The following is a 14,840-nucleotide window of genomic DNA, read 5'->3' as shown; positions in this document are numbered from 1 at the left end:
TTGGACCTGCATCCACCAACTGACAGCCATCCTGGGTAGCCGAGACTAGGGTGTTTCTTATCTCATATCCTAAACCTATTCTAAAGAGTCTTTGGTGATACCAAGTACTGGGTTCTGGGAGTACAGTTTTGCTTGGCCATTGTTCCAGGAGTGGGGAGTGGGTTGTTTCCTAACTTAAGTAGGTAGATGAGGAACCAGTACTACAATACAGTTCTGCTTCCTCTTAGCACTTTGAACTCTTTAAAAGAGTGAGGCTCATCATGAAATGAGAACTGATCAAGAGAACCTGAGAGGTCCTAAAGGACTACTCTGTTTCAAGGAGAGCAGTCTGCAGCTACCTCTACTGAAGGAAGGATTCACAAATCCTCATGCTTCAGGGAACTTGCCAGCAGAGGCTATGTGGAATAGGCAATCAAGGAGGTCTTTAAGTTTTTCAGATGAGATAGGAAATTTTGCTTTTTGAACCACAGTTCTTTGGATTTTGTTATCTTTGGGCTTTAACCTGCAAGAGGATTTAAACTCTGAACCTCAGCTTCTCCCCTAGACATTGGTTTAGAACTCAAATAAGGAGAATGTTTGTTTTGTTTTTATTTTTTGTTTTGTCTTTAATTTGGCCCCTCCAACCCCAACAGTGGAGGTAGTCCAGCAGTGCTGGTCTAATTGAAGTCCCTTCATGTAAGGCCAAAGGGTAAGGGCTGTGCGGTCCCCTCTAACACTCTGCTGAGCCTGATATTTCTGGCATGTGTGTGTTGCACTAAAGGTGGCTCTATCTAGTGTCAAAATCCCCATATCCCTTGTGAGCAGCATTTTAAGTCTTGAACATAGTGTCTGACTTCTCCCCATCTTGTTACAGAATTGATTAGGTTCATGCAAAATGCTGCCAGGGATGATTCCCCAGTATTCCTTACCTCTGCTCCACCTCAGGTATCCCTTGTGGCACTGTTCTGACACTGCTGTTGATGCTTCTGGTCTAGTTCCCTCAGGTCTTAGGCAGCAAGAATACCTCTGCCACATGCTCTTCAAAACACTGCCTTATTTCAAATCTGGAATATTCCAGGCTTTCCAAAGTGAAATATATCTTCAATGCTTCCATCCCCTCAGCTGTGCCCCTGTTCCTTCTAGGGAAGCTTGGGTGAGTTTCTAACAGGTTAATTTGCTTCTTAGGTCGGTCTCTTTATCTGCCATATGCACTGCTTGCCAAAACTGAGTGCCTTCTTTCCTTCCTTTTACTTTCTCCTTGCTTTCTAGCCTAGATTCCACCCCCCCCCCCCCGGATCTTCCCATAAGAAGCACTGTACAAAAACAAATGTTCTGGATGCCAAGAGAAGATAACCTTCCATCAGATCAACATCTAAGCCAGACCTGTGCTTGCTCTGGTATTGTCCAACCTGGCTCTACTTTAGCATGTGTCATCATGGTTGTGCCTTTTCTAGGGCCCTTACTCAACACATTTCTGTTGCCCACTCCCTCGAGTTGTAGGCCTTACCAATATCCACAAGTGCAATAACTGTATCACTTCTGATACACTTCCCATGGTTCTACATAGAACCATGTAGAGGTCAGGCCAGAAAGTCCATATGTGACTGCTGGAAGCCCTGTGTGTGTGTGTGTGTGTGTGTGTGTGTTGATGGTGGGGACAATTCCCAAAGAAAAGGTTATTGTGAAGAGGGCAGAGGTTCCTAAAAGGTGTTCACTTAGAGGGTCATTTTGCACTAAGCATATTGAAGCCTCTGACAGGTACTGCTTTAACAAACCTGGTTTTGAAGAGAGGAATCAGATAGAAGATATCTCTAAGGCAATACTCAGAAAAATGCAGAATGTGGGATATTCTGCAAGACAACTGACTTGGTCTTCTCAAAAAACAGTAGTTTTTTTTTAAAAAGATCATGGAAGCTGTTTTAGAATGGAGGGGACTAAAGAGACATAACAATCAGAGACAATGTATATACTGTAATTAGATTTTGGTTCAAAAGTAAAAAATCTATTCAAGTTATGTTGAGAAAATTTGAATATGGACGGAGTATTAGATGATCTCAGGGAATTGTTAATTTCCTTAAGTGTGGTATTGCTCTTGTGGTTATGCAAGAATGTCTTAGGAGATGTATGCTCAAGTATTCAGAGATGAAGTGTAATGATATCATGTTTGCAGCTAGTTTTCAAGTTATTCAAAAACAACAATATATACTGATGTATAAAAGCAAAGATGGCAAAACGTTAGCAACTGTTGAATCTCGGTGAATATGTGGGTGTTCTTTTGTATCCTTCAACTTTTCTGAGTATTTTATAATAATAAAAAACTAAAAAGAAAGACCGATTTAACCTAGTGTTCTAAACATTTAACTCTGAAACTCTTTTTTCCCTGATGATATATTAATATGGAAGCATCTGTTGCTTCACAAAATATACTCTGGAACATGTTGGCCTAGGTCAGGCTTTCAATGGCTACATTTAAAAAATATTCAGTAATGATAAATGCTCAGTGAAGAATACAGATCTTTTTTAAAAAATTCAGAATGCACTTAAAAAATTCCATCTGGGGGTACCTGAGTGGCTCAGTCAGTTAAGCGCCCAACTCTTCACTTCATCTTAGCCAAAAGGCTGAGAAGCGATAAGCACCCAACTCTTGATCTCAGTTCAGGTCATGATCTCACTGTTCCTGAGATCAAGCCCCGTGTTGGGCTCTGTGCTGACAGTGTGGAGCCTGCTTGGGATTCTCTCCCTCCCTCTCTCTCTCTGCCCTTCCCCTGCACACACACACTCTGTCTGTCTCTCAAAATAAATAAATAAACTTAAAAACAAACAAACAAACCATGAAACTCCATCCAGCTAGCTGAAGAAACGTTTGCTACCTGTTTGCTACATCGTCTACAATGGGGCAGTTCTCATACTCTGTTAACACAGTGGTGTGACTGGCCAGAGGAAGGGAAGTTCACAGCTTGCATAGGCATTCTTGAATGTCTAGAATTGCACTGTCCAAATCCTTATAGTATAACCTCATGGTTGATGATCCAGGCTAAATTTTCAATCATCTGTATCCTTCTGTGCTTAAAGAATTAGCTTAAATAATAGATAGCTTAGAGCACTTTCAGGAATAGAGAGAAACAAAAATTTGCATGCATAATTGACAGTTCCTATCTGGGATGAAGTTTTAAGGAAACCCAATAGCTTCTTGTGATACTTCATTTTATGTATCAAGTTGAGCCATGGAGTGCCCAGATATTTGGTTAAACATTATTTTGGGGTATATCTGAGGGTGTTTCTGGATGAGATTAGCATTTGAATTGGTAGAATGAGTAAAGCAAATTGCCTTCCCCTGATTTGGCTGGTCATCATCTAATCAACTGAAGGCTTCAATAGAACAAAAGAAGACAGAGGGAGAATTCACTCTATTTGCCTGTTTGTGCTGGGATATTGGTCTCCTGTTCTCCAACTGGAACTTTATCACCTGATCTCCTGGGTCTCCAGAATGTAGATAGCAGATCGTGGGGCTTCTTAGCCTCTATAATTGCTTGAGCCAGTTCCTTATAATAAATATGTGTGTACACACACACTGTTGTTTTTGTTTCTTTGGAGAACCCTGACAAATACATTCCTTATTTCCATTTGGATGACTTTAGAGAAAACAACAACTCAAACTTATTAAACAATGAGTAAATTTACTATTTCACATAGGACAGTCAGATTGGATGGCTTAAACTTTGCTTATTTCAGCTGCTCAACTACATAATCAAAGACTTGAGTTTTTTTACCTTTCCACTCTTTGAGCCACAGATGTTGGCCTTCTCTTAACATTATCTCCCCTTTGTGGGTTACAAGATGGCTATAGAAGCTTTAGGTCACATGTACAAGCTACACCCTCCAGAGGAAGGTAAAGAATGGCCTCTACTGATATCTCCTATTTAAGGTTACAAAACCTTTGCCAGAAGCCCTTACTTCTAGTTTCATTGTCCAGAACCAATCAACCAATCAATCCCAGGCATAATGGGATTATCATGGTTGATTTACGTATCTCCCAGAACAGGGGCAGGGAGGGTAAGGGTAAGGTTATCTTCCTTGATGGCTGGTATGGCAGCTGTGAAATATGACAAAGTCTTTGACACTTCTTCCATTAGAAGGTGGGGTTTATGTCTTTGAATCTGGGCAGGTTTGTGACTGCTTCAGCCAGTTGAGTACAGAGGAATCCATGTGACTTGTGCCACAAGACCACACAAAGCCATGTGGCTTCTGCCTTGCCCATTAAAACATTTGCCCTTGGAACCTTGAGCTGCCTTAGGAGAAGTTTGACTGCTCTAAGGCTGCCATACAGTAAGAAAGCCAAAGCCACATGGAGGGCCAAGTTTAGGCACTCTGATCAATAGTTCTTGATGAGCCCGGCTTTTGAATATTCCAGCCAAGGCAGCAGACATAGGAGTAGAGAAGCTCCCAGATGATTGTGGACCCCAGTCATTTGAGTCTCCCGCTAAGGCTCCAGGTCATGGAAGAGACACAAGCCAGCCCTCCTATACTCTATCGAAATCCTGACCCACAAAATTCATAAGCATAATTAGATGGTTGTTATTTTATACCACAAAATTTGGGATAGTTTGTTGCATAACAATAGGTAATTAGAACATGTTAATTTTGAGCAAAATTTGGATTCTTTTAGTAAGGCAAGAGAATAATCAGTGTAATTGCAGGCAACCACGGAGCCTGCTCCTTTTTTGATACCTGCTCTTCTACTGATGTCCATGGATATCAGGTTTCTCTAACATACTCAACTTTTAGCTTTTTTAGAAAACAAAAAGTGTTCCCTAAGGCTAAATGACTTCCTTTGGGGCAAATAAAGGACATCCTACAGGCATGATTTGGCTTGGAATTCTTGGACCCAGGGTCCCTCCTCAAGCTTCTTAAGAGTTTCACATTCTAGACTTGGTCTAGATGCTACCATCGTTGCATTAATCTTCCATAGATTGATTCCCCAGGATCCCCTGCTTCCCTTCATGTAATATTACTGGACTTTATCCCTCACTGCCCAGTGTTAGAAAATAATACTATCATATATTGAGTACTAGGGTGAATCTGAAGGCTGACAGGATTCCCCACCCCCACCAATCAAGTATTTTACATACATTAATCCTATGAAGTAGATAACATAAACCCCATTTTAAAAAAAATTTTTTTTAATGTTTATTTATTTTTGAGACAGAGAGAGACACAGCATGAGCAGGGAAGGGGCAGAGAGAGAGGGAGACACAGAATGTGAAGCAGGCTCCAGGCTCTGAGCTGTCAGCACAGAGCCCGACGTGGGGCTCCAACTCACGAACTGTGAGATCATGCCCTGAGCCGAAGTCGGACGCTTAACCGACTGAGCCACCCAGGTGCCCCTAAACCCCATTTTTATTGATAAGAAAACCAAGACTCAGAAAGATTCAGCAAACAGCCTAAAGTCACACAGCTACTAAGTGGTAGAGATGAAATTCAAGTCTAGGTCTGTAAGCTCTACAGACTACTCTTTTCTTCATTATACTGCCTCACAACTCAGCAAATTTAATTAGACTTCATTTTCTTTATAATATCTTTCCTTTGATCAATCAGAACATTTTAGGAATAAGAGGGAAGCTCCTCCAATTTTCTACTTTCTTTTGTGTTTCCTAGGAAGTGGCTTAGAAAAAAATCCACCTCCTCTTCCACAAATGAGCTAGACTCTTCTATTTTTAGTAAATGAGTTATAGCTAGTCACTAATTGTAGTTTTAGTTACACTTCTGGCTGTTTTCTTCATACTCTCTGCTTCAAATTATGTAATAGGTCATATTTACTTATTTTAGCTGTATGTTACCATGTGGCTATTTTTTTTTTTTTAATATAGAATTCTTTGTATTTAAGCTTTAAAGTTCAGGTGCTGACATTTATATTGTCATCTATATGAATAGTGCCTCCTGGAGTCCTGCAGTCTAGGCCTGTGTGTGGCAGCTTAGTTAAAATCAAATTCCAAGGGGAACTGTGTGAGGGAAGTGGGCGAGATGTAATTTGATTCCTCCCAAACTCCAGTTTAATTTCTCCTCTGGTCATATCTTATTTGAGTGATACCTAGAAAAGAGATCAAGTCAGGGTCAACCATTCATTTACCTTTGCTGTGAAGTTTGAATGGTATGTCCCACTCAACTGAGAGTGTAATTTTAGAATAACCCTTGGGGCTTCCTCTATGGGGACAGAACTCAATCTCTGAGTTGTCTATAGCAATGCAGCTTCCTGGGATTGATGCTGATCATTCTGAGGGAATGCTTCAAATTTCTTAATCTACAAATGCCACTAGAGATGGGAACTAAATCACCTCGATCTACCTTCAAGTGTCAGATTTAATTAAGGTTAGAGAAAGCTCCTTAGCCATAGAAGTATTTCAGTATGAATTGGGCTTAACCAAATCTTCCACAAAATCTAGGGAAAGTACAGTTTAATTTCAAATTAACTACATGAATATGTATTCTGTATTTGTTTTTAATGTTTCATTTATTTTTGATAGAGAGACAGAGCATAAGTGGGAGAGGAGCAGAGAGAGAGGGAGACACAGAATCCAAAGCAGGCTCCAGGCTCTGAGCTGTCAGCACAGAGCCCCACGCGGGGCTTGAACTCACAGACCACAAGATCATGACCTGAGCCGAAGTCAGATGCTCAACCGACTGAGCCACCCAGGCGCCCCTGTATTCTGTATTTTTGACCTAGAGGGAGATTTCTCATAATTTCTAGATGGCACAGATTAAAAGTTCTAATAGATTATAAAACTCATCTCTTTAGCAGTTTGGCAATTATATAAAAGTTTAGTCTTGTCCTCATACACATTTCCCCTTCATTTTTCTTCTTAAAAGAAAAAAAAAATGGAAGTCTCATTTTTTTCACCCCTTTCCTGTGCAGCTTATATCTTCAGCTCCAGGTCTAAACCATTATGGTGGCCCCATTTCTCTTGCAATGGTCTAGATATGGATATATGATATAGTTCTGGCCAATGAGCCATGCAGGAACATCTGCTTGGGACTTCTGAGAAATGTTTCTTCATTCCTATAGAGTGAAGAAAAAAAAAAAAAAAACAAACGAGAAATTCTTCTTTTTCTGGATATTGACACATTTGAGTGTGATGCCTGGAACCGTAGCAGTCATTCTGTGACTTCAAGGGATATCAACCTTAATGTCAAGTCCACCAGCTCAGGATGGCAGAATAGAAAACTGAAAAGGAGCTAGGTCTTTGATTGTGAAGTTATGAAGCTACTCAACTAACCACCTTTGGAGCAGCCCTACCACTGGACTTATGCAAGAGAGCAGATTTAAACCAGCTGACTTCATTTTTCTGTTAGGGTGCTCTCAAATTACAGATGACAGAAAAGGTGACTTAGCTGGCTTAAATTATCTCAGTTGCAAGCATTCAAAGTGATACAACATACCAGGTCATATTTTGAGGTCTCTCTGAGCTTCTGTCTGATCCCTCCCTTTACGCATTCCCCCCTTCCCATTACTTGGTCCTTCATACCATCATTGGAATGACGGCTTCAGTCTCCTGAGGTTGTCAGATGTTCTTTTTCATGGTGACGTGACACCATGACTGGGGCCCTTGTTAAAACATATGTGATACTGTGTGGTAATTTTCAGATTGTCTCCTACATACGATTATAGGATCTTTGAGGGAAAAGATGTGTGTTATTCATCTTAGCATGTTCAACCCCTAAAACATTGCTTGGCACAAAATAAGGAATTGATGTTTATTAATGAAGAAAAATAATGATGATGAATAAAAATGTCATGAAGACCACTGTGTTCTCTCTTTGACTGACTTATTCCCGGTATATTACACCCCATGGTATCCTAAGCAGGGTGGGGATGATTAAAAAGATGAAGAAAACCTGTAACTCTAACATTTTTTGACAAAACTTTGGAGGAAGGTAAATCAAGCTTAATGAAGATTTTTGTAAATCTTGTATACATTCTATCTTTGCCTGACTCATATTATGAGTCATTCAACATATATGTGTTGAGTGCCTAGTACACATTAAGCATTGTTTAAGTGTTGGGGATACATATGGGGTGCCTGGGTGGCTCAGTCGGTTAAGCGTCCGACTTCGGCTCAGGGCATGATCTAGCAGTTTGTGGGTTCGAGCCCCGCGTCGGACTATGTGCTGACAGCTCAGAGCCTGGAGCCTGCTTCGGATTCTGTGTCTCCCTCTCTCTCTGTTCCTCCCCTGCTCACGCTCTGTCTCTCTCTCTCTCAAAAATAAAGATTTAAAAAAAAATTTTTTTTTTTTTAAAAAGAGTTTGGGATACATAGGCGAAGTAAACAAAGAAAGCCCTCAGAGAGCATTGGCCCTACAAGTGAACTCCAGCAATCATTTCCCCTTTCTGCATTTTAGTTTGACATTTGTGCTTAAACAGGAAACACTATCATGGAAAGCATGCTGATTCTCAGATGAAAGGCAATGGTAAACACATGGATATATTGTTGATAAGTGCTGCCACTTCTCTCTAGGACCAAGGACAGTTAAAAGGAGAAGGTCATCAATTAAATCTGCTTCTTTACCTTGTTCTTAGCAGCCCACACCAATAGGCATTGCCTTCATTTTTTTAAAGGTAGTTTTCTGCGTACATGCAACATTGGGTGGTTGCAGCGCCATCCGGGACAGTGAGCCCCGCCCATATGCACCACCTTGGTGTTTCCCTTCGCTAGTTTGCTGGGGACTCTGCTGAGAGGCTACACCCGAGCACAGCGTCTCAGCTGTAGAGGCTCGTGTGGGTAAGGGCACAATTTCCTACAGAAACTGGGCAAATTTGAAAGAGGGGAAAAGGGAAGCGTTTTTGTGTCCCTCCAAAACCCCAGCTTCTATTGAAGGGAAGACTGGAAATAAGTGCCTCACTGCTTTTCTTCTGTGAAAACGCATTAACATGTAACAAAAAGTACTAATTGCTCTGTGGGAAATGTTTTTATTTTACAAATACTCTGTGGCTCTGAAGTGACAGCACGATTATAGTTCTGACAGTATCGCTGGTACAATTTCCAGGCTCCTCAGGGAGAGCAATGTGGGGATTTTCCTCCTGGAAGCCAAGGCAAATTCTCTGGTCTGGAAGGTACACTTGATTTAAACACGATTCAAAATAAGTAAAAACAGATGATAACACAGCAAATAATGAAAGCTTGGCAATTTAGCTAAAACAAATTATCTTATCCAGAACACTATGGGAGCGTCAAAGAGAAATGCAAAAATAACTCTGTGTATCTTTGACTGTTCTTACAATTTCCAGTGGCTCAAACTCTCATCTCCAAACTGGGAAATGTGAGAGGAACTGAAAGGGAGAGAAGAAACTGGAAAAGTGTAGGGAAATGTAAACATTAGAAAGAGTGTAGGAAGGGGACAGCTTCAGGGTCAATCTGAGACTCTCCTGCCCGTTGTGATCTGGATAGACCCGGGCCCGCCGCGTGTTCTGTAGAGGCCGTGCGGCGGCGACGGTGACCTGAGTGGCCATCAAGCAGCTAGAAAGCGCTTTCGCAGGAGCAGGGCAGCGGCCGGGGGCGAGGCGGAGGTGGGCGCCAGCAGCCCTCTACTGGCTGCTCGCGTCTAGCGTGGTGATAATGGGGGTGGGGCCAGCGGTGGCGGTGAAGCGCTTGGTGGCCCCCCGTCCCCTCATCGTCCTCCGCTGTTCCCTCCCACGAACAGCAGACTGCGCCCAGGCGCCTCCGCAGCCGCCGCAGGAGCCGGCAGTCGCCTGCCTGGAAGAAGAGGTAAACGAAGGGATCGAGAGCGCTGTTGGCCACTCCCACGAGGTGCAGCGCGGCCGCCACTTCCTCGGCCTCCCAGTCTCCCACCTGTCCCGACGACCACACGGCCGCCAGCCGGGCAGCGAAGTAGGGAAGCTCGCAGCTCACGAACAGCAGCGCCAGCGCCAGGCTCATCTTCAGACTCTGTACCTTAGCGCGTGGCAGCGCGCTGGGCGCAGGGGCTCGGCCGGGACTCGCCCACCAGGGCGCTGAAGGCTGCGGGGCCTGGGGCGGGCGCTGCCACCAGGCGCAGAGCAGGCGACTGCAAGCTACGCCCATGACCGCGACCGGCGCCACGAAGCCCGCGACGGCCTCGTAAAGCGCATAGACCTGCAGGTGCCAGCGCGGCAGAGGCGCGAAGATGTCACGGCAGCGACGCTCCCCGGGCCAAGCGCGGGGGGCCGAGGGCGCGGCGGGTGGCGGCGAGGGGGCGCCCCCGCGCACCACGAAGGCCGGGGGCAGCGCCAGCAGCAGTGCCAGCAGCCAGCCCAGGGCGGCGAGGGCGCGCGCTGGCAGCGGCGGGCCCTGCGGCCGGCGCACGGTGCGCTGGCGTTCGAGGGCAATGAGTACCACGAGGTGGGCCGAGGCGCCTCGGCCGGACGCCTGCAGCAGCTGCACGAAGCGGCACGACAGGTCTCCCGCCGCCCGGCGCGGCTCGCCCAGCAGCTCCCAGGCCAGCTGCGACAGCGCGGTGCCTCCGCACGCGTACAGGTCAGCGAGGGCCAGCTGCACGAGCAGGAAGTCCATCTTGCGACGCTTGGGGCCGGCCCACGGCCCGGCACCCCCGCACAGGCGACACAGCACAGTGCTGTTGCCGGCCACCGCCACCACCAAGATGACCCCCAGGAAGACCAGGCGGACGCGGCGGCCGGGCGGTCCGGGAGGCGGCGGAGGCGGCGGCGGCGGCCCCGGGGCCGGGGCTCCCTGTTCCGAAGTGAAGTTGAGACCCCAGCCGGGAGAGACGGGTACGGAGACGTTGGGCGCCAGCGAGAAAGTTGAGGGGCTGAAGGGATCCTCCATCCTTAGCCTGGGGGGAGCGGAGGTAGGAAGCGAGGGAAACCCAGGTGGAGGCGAGGCTGCGAGGGGCGCTCAAAGTTTGTTGAAAACGCACACGCAACAGAGAGGGAAATGGATTCGGGTAGACTCGCGCTTAGTTGTTTTTATAGGTTGTCCTCGTCATTTGTCACTCAAATGTGGGTTGTACACTCGAGGAACACACATGATTCCTATTCTCCACCTTCTCCGTGGCTCTCCTCCCAGTCCTGGTGGATGCCCTTCCAATCTCTGCCGCGGCTCCCACAGCGCGCTCGCAGTAGCGGCGGGGACCACTGAGTTCTGGGTGCCTCTCCCGTTCGCTATTAAATTTACAGGAAGAGCACAAAACAGGGCAGAAGGTCGCTTTGCCCGGACTTTGCAAAAGCAAAAGCGCATGCAACCGGGACTAACAGACCAGAGAGGAGGGTCCTGACAGAGACTGTACCTCTCAAAAACGGTTACGGATTACGGTTACGGATTGCTAGTAGGAAAAACAAAAAACAAAAAAACACTAGTTTTGATTTAAAAAAAATATCAGGAATGGCATGGATCTACATGCACTAGCATGAGAAAAACAGGAACACAAGAAACCCAACAGCGTTTTGGGCAAAGAGGAGCCCAAGAGATGAATCTTTGATAAAGATGTATCTTCCTCTGGCCATTAGTGAGAGTATTTACTTGGAGAGAACTAAAGTAATGATGTTGCTTGGCAATTAGGAGGAGCAGTGATTTGCAGATGTTTCAAATACTCCTCATTACTTGAAGCCACGGTTCACAGCTGCTCTCTCCGTGATGTAAAATTTGCTGCATTAGTCTGAAGGGGACATTCATAGGTTTTATGCATATGGTAGTGCATTTATTGATTTTCTCCTAATATTTCCATCCAGTGGAGGATGTGTCATCATGGCTTTTCATTCTCTTGATTCTGTTTTCCAAGCAGATGGAGGTTGCTGGGAGGGAGTACGCCCCCAATAAGCCTAGAGAAAAGGTGACTAAGAGAACGATAAGGCGGCCAATTTTCAAAAAAGAAATTCAAGTCACAGGAAATGGTTTAGATTAAATGCTGTCTTTTATTTTAGTCCTATCTCCTCCTCACAAACAAATTTTACTTTTCCTGTTGGAAACATCAATTTGTCTTTTATGTACCCTCTTATATTATTTTTTTAAAATTTTTCTCAATGCTTTATTTTTAATCTGAGAGAGAGAGAGAGAGAGAGAGAGCGCGCAGAGGAGCAGTGAGAAAGGGAGACACAGAATCCGAAGCAGGCTCCAGGCTCTGAGCTGTCAGCACAGAGCCCAACGCAGGGCTTGAATTCTCAAACTGTGAGATCAAGACCTGAGCAGAAGTCAGACACTTAACTAACTGAGCCACCCTCTTACATTATTACAGTGTAAGTACATTTCCTGTGTTTCTGGCCTGGGCATCTGCTGGGGTTCATAGTCCCAGACTGAGGACACATTTGGCACTTTAAGATGCTCAGGATAAGAGGGGTTGGTAGATGCAGATGATAGTGCTGTTAGTTGCCTGGAGGAATCCTAATTCCTAAACTGTTGTCCTTTGGCCAGAGACCTTTGTCATTTTTATTATTCCTATCTCCAGTGGCTAGCACTGGGCCTGATACAGGTTAGGTATCAGTAAATATGTTTTGAATTACTGAACTAGACGATATATGACACATTTCAGATAATTTTGAGCAAATGTTCCTGCTTTGACTATAAATCCATCAACCTAAGGTAAGAAAAAACTACCTTTCATACCTATGCCAGTATCATCCAGAGGAGCCCAAGGAAGCTCTGGAAGAGGTGTAGGGATAGCCATTCTTGATGGAACACTTAAGAGAGAGGAAGAGCAATAGTCTTGGGAAATCAGACTCTTGGTTTAATTTTCACATTCTCCCCTCAGAGGATTTTGCTGGGGCCTTTTTCTTTCTAACATACACCATCCCAGCTTATGATCCACTTCTTCCAAGGAGCCGTCTCTGAGCAATACCCATAATTCAGTGATTCCTCTAAGCAATATCAGTTTAATATTTCTCAAGGTAATTCTATAATTTGTCTCAAATTTGTTGAAATGCTCTTGTATAGCAAAATAAGACTCTACCAGTGACATTACATTTCACAGAACTTTACTAAGACCTGATAAATCATTGATTAAAGAAAATGATTCTCAAAATAACACATGCACATAGTTTGGAAAGTCTAACAGAACTGGAGGGCCAACAACAATATCGTTTCCTGCACACACATCCTCACTCCTCCTTCTAGAGGGAAGCAATTTAGAATCTATTTGCTGTTTCTTCTGGCATTTACTTAATTCCAGAATTCTAAATCACAAATGTGTAATGCTATTTATTGACTCAGTGATTTCAGACACGATTACCTTCTCATGAGATACAATAATCTTGTAATTTCAGGTTAGATCTATGTTTAGTGTTTACATTATTATGAAATGAAAATATTCTCAGCTGAATGTTATAGTATATTTTGAATATCATTTTTTTGTTTTCTTGAAGTTAATAACTGCCTTAATTTTCCTTGTTATACAGCTAATTCTTCCTTTAAATGGTCCCTCAGTTCGATTTCCATAAGTTTGGTTTTGTAACATAATGTAGCAATTCCAATTTTTTTTTTTTTTGGAAACCTTCTTATCAGAGACTCCCTTCTCTCTCCTATGTGGGCTGGTTTCTTTCCAGGCCTGCTACACACTTATCATCCTGAAATATGTTTGTTGTCATCACTGAAACTCTCTGCCCTTCTCTTGGGTTGGAATTCCTGCCTCTTGGGTTTCTGGTCTTTTTTCTTGGTTTCTTCCTTTTTGGTAGAAAACATCACCTGACATGTTGTAAGGTTAAAAAGACTGTGCAGAGGCTGAGGACGTAGCTGCGGGAGTCTCACTGTGCCTATTATACCTGAGTCACATAGATTCAATCACGTTTGCCCTCCAGGACACCTGTTACCCAGGCATCTCCCTTTGCCATCATCCTAGAGACTCCTTTCATTATCTCATGCTGTTTTTCCTGCTTTCTAATTTCATGGGTATTTTTTGTTCTTTATTTCCCTCCTTGGGTGGAAAGCATCTTCAGTGGCTTCTTGAGAAAGGGTATATTTGGGGGATCTTGTATGTCTGAAAATTTCTTTATTTTACCATCATGCTTAACCGAAGTCTTGGCTGGGGTTAGAATTCTATATTGGAAACATTTTCCTTCTGAATTTTGATGGCATTGTTTCATTACCTTCTGGATTTTAAGTGTGTTGAGAAGCTTAAAGCCACTCTGGATCCTCATTGGTGTAAACATGATCATTGTTTTTTCCATTTTAGAAGTTTGATTCTTTTCTTCTCTCTGAAAAATTTCACAAGGATGTGTTTATTTGATCCACTGCTGGGCATAATCAAGGGTCATGGGTTGTATTTAATTGCGTTATGCCTCTAGTGGCCTTTAATCTAGAATGGTTTCCCAGCCTTTCTTTTTCCTTTCATGATTCTGACAGGTCTGAAGGGTCCACGATACATATTTAGTAGAATGTCTCTAACGTTGCTTTTTGTTTCCACATAATTAAATCTGAGTCAGAGTTTTTGGGCTGAAATACTACCTAGGTAATAATGTGTCCGTAGTATATCATTTCAGGGGCGTATATAGTGCTAGTTTGTCTCAATACCAGTGATGTTAAACTTGACGTGTTTTTAAAACCTAAGGTTCTAGGTTCTGTGCTTGTCCTCCAGAGGTAGCCACTCTGCATTTGTACACCTGTCCCACTGAGGGGCTCCATTAGGTCTCCAGCCCTGCCCCCAATCTTTCTCATGAGTGCTGCTTGAGGTCTATGAAAAAAAGTTCATGAGTGGAGGTGGTTTCCCTTGTGTGGGGGCTCCCAGAATTTGTGTTGTTATTTTCACCCACATTGGGCTTTAAGAATTTGTCAAAGTATCTGTTGTTTTGTTATCCACTCTTTGGGCTACTGGTTTCCACCTCCACCTCCTCTGATGTTCTGCCAAAGGTGGACCAGTTTGAGTGTATCACCTTCTCAGAGGGACTT

The 14,840-nt window shown here is 43.9% G+C and overlaps 1 protein-coding gene across 1 annotated transcript; it reads right to left on the bottom strand.

The window, feature by feature from the left end:
• Positions 1–9,488: 9,488 nt before the first annotated feature.
• On the bottom strand, positions 9,489–10,793 carry GPR150 (G protein-coupled receptor 150). Its single transcript, XM_042943832.1, has one exon. It carries the CDS (start codon positions 10,791–10,793, stop codon positions 9,489–9,491), a length of 1,305 nt encoding a protein of 434 aa, XP_042799766.1.
• Positions 10,794–14,840: the final 4,047 nt, after the last annotated feature.

Source organism: Panthera leo, chromosome A1 (assembly GCF_018350215.1).
Source record: "Panthera leo isolate Ple1 chromosome A1, P.leo_Ple1_pat1.1, whole genome shotgun sequence".
Lineage (NCBI taxonomy): Eukaryota > Metazoa > Chordata > Mammalia > Carnivora > Felidae > Panthera > Panthera leo.
Note: the sequence above shows the minus strand (reverse complement) of the source record. Positions and strands in the feature narration are given on the sequence as shown.

Bases quoted from the DNA above. Each gene is read 5' to 3' on its own strand.
- GPR150 (XM_042943832.1), bottom strand. From the start codon at position 10,793: ATGGAGGATCCCTTCAGCCCCTCAACTTTCTCGCTGGCGCCCAACGTC.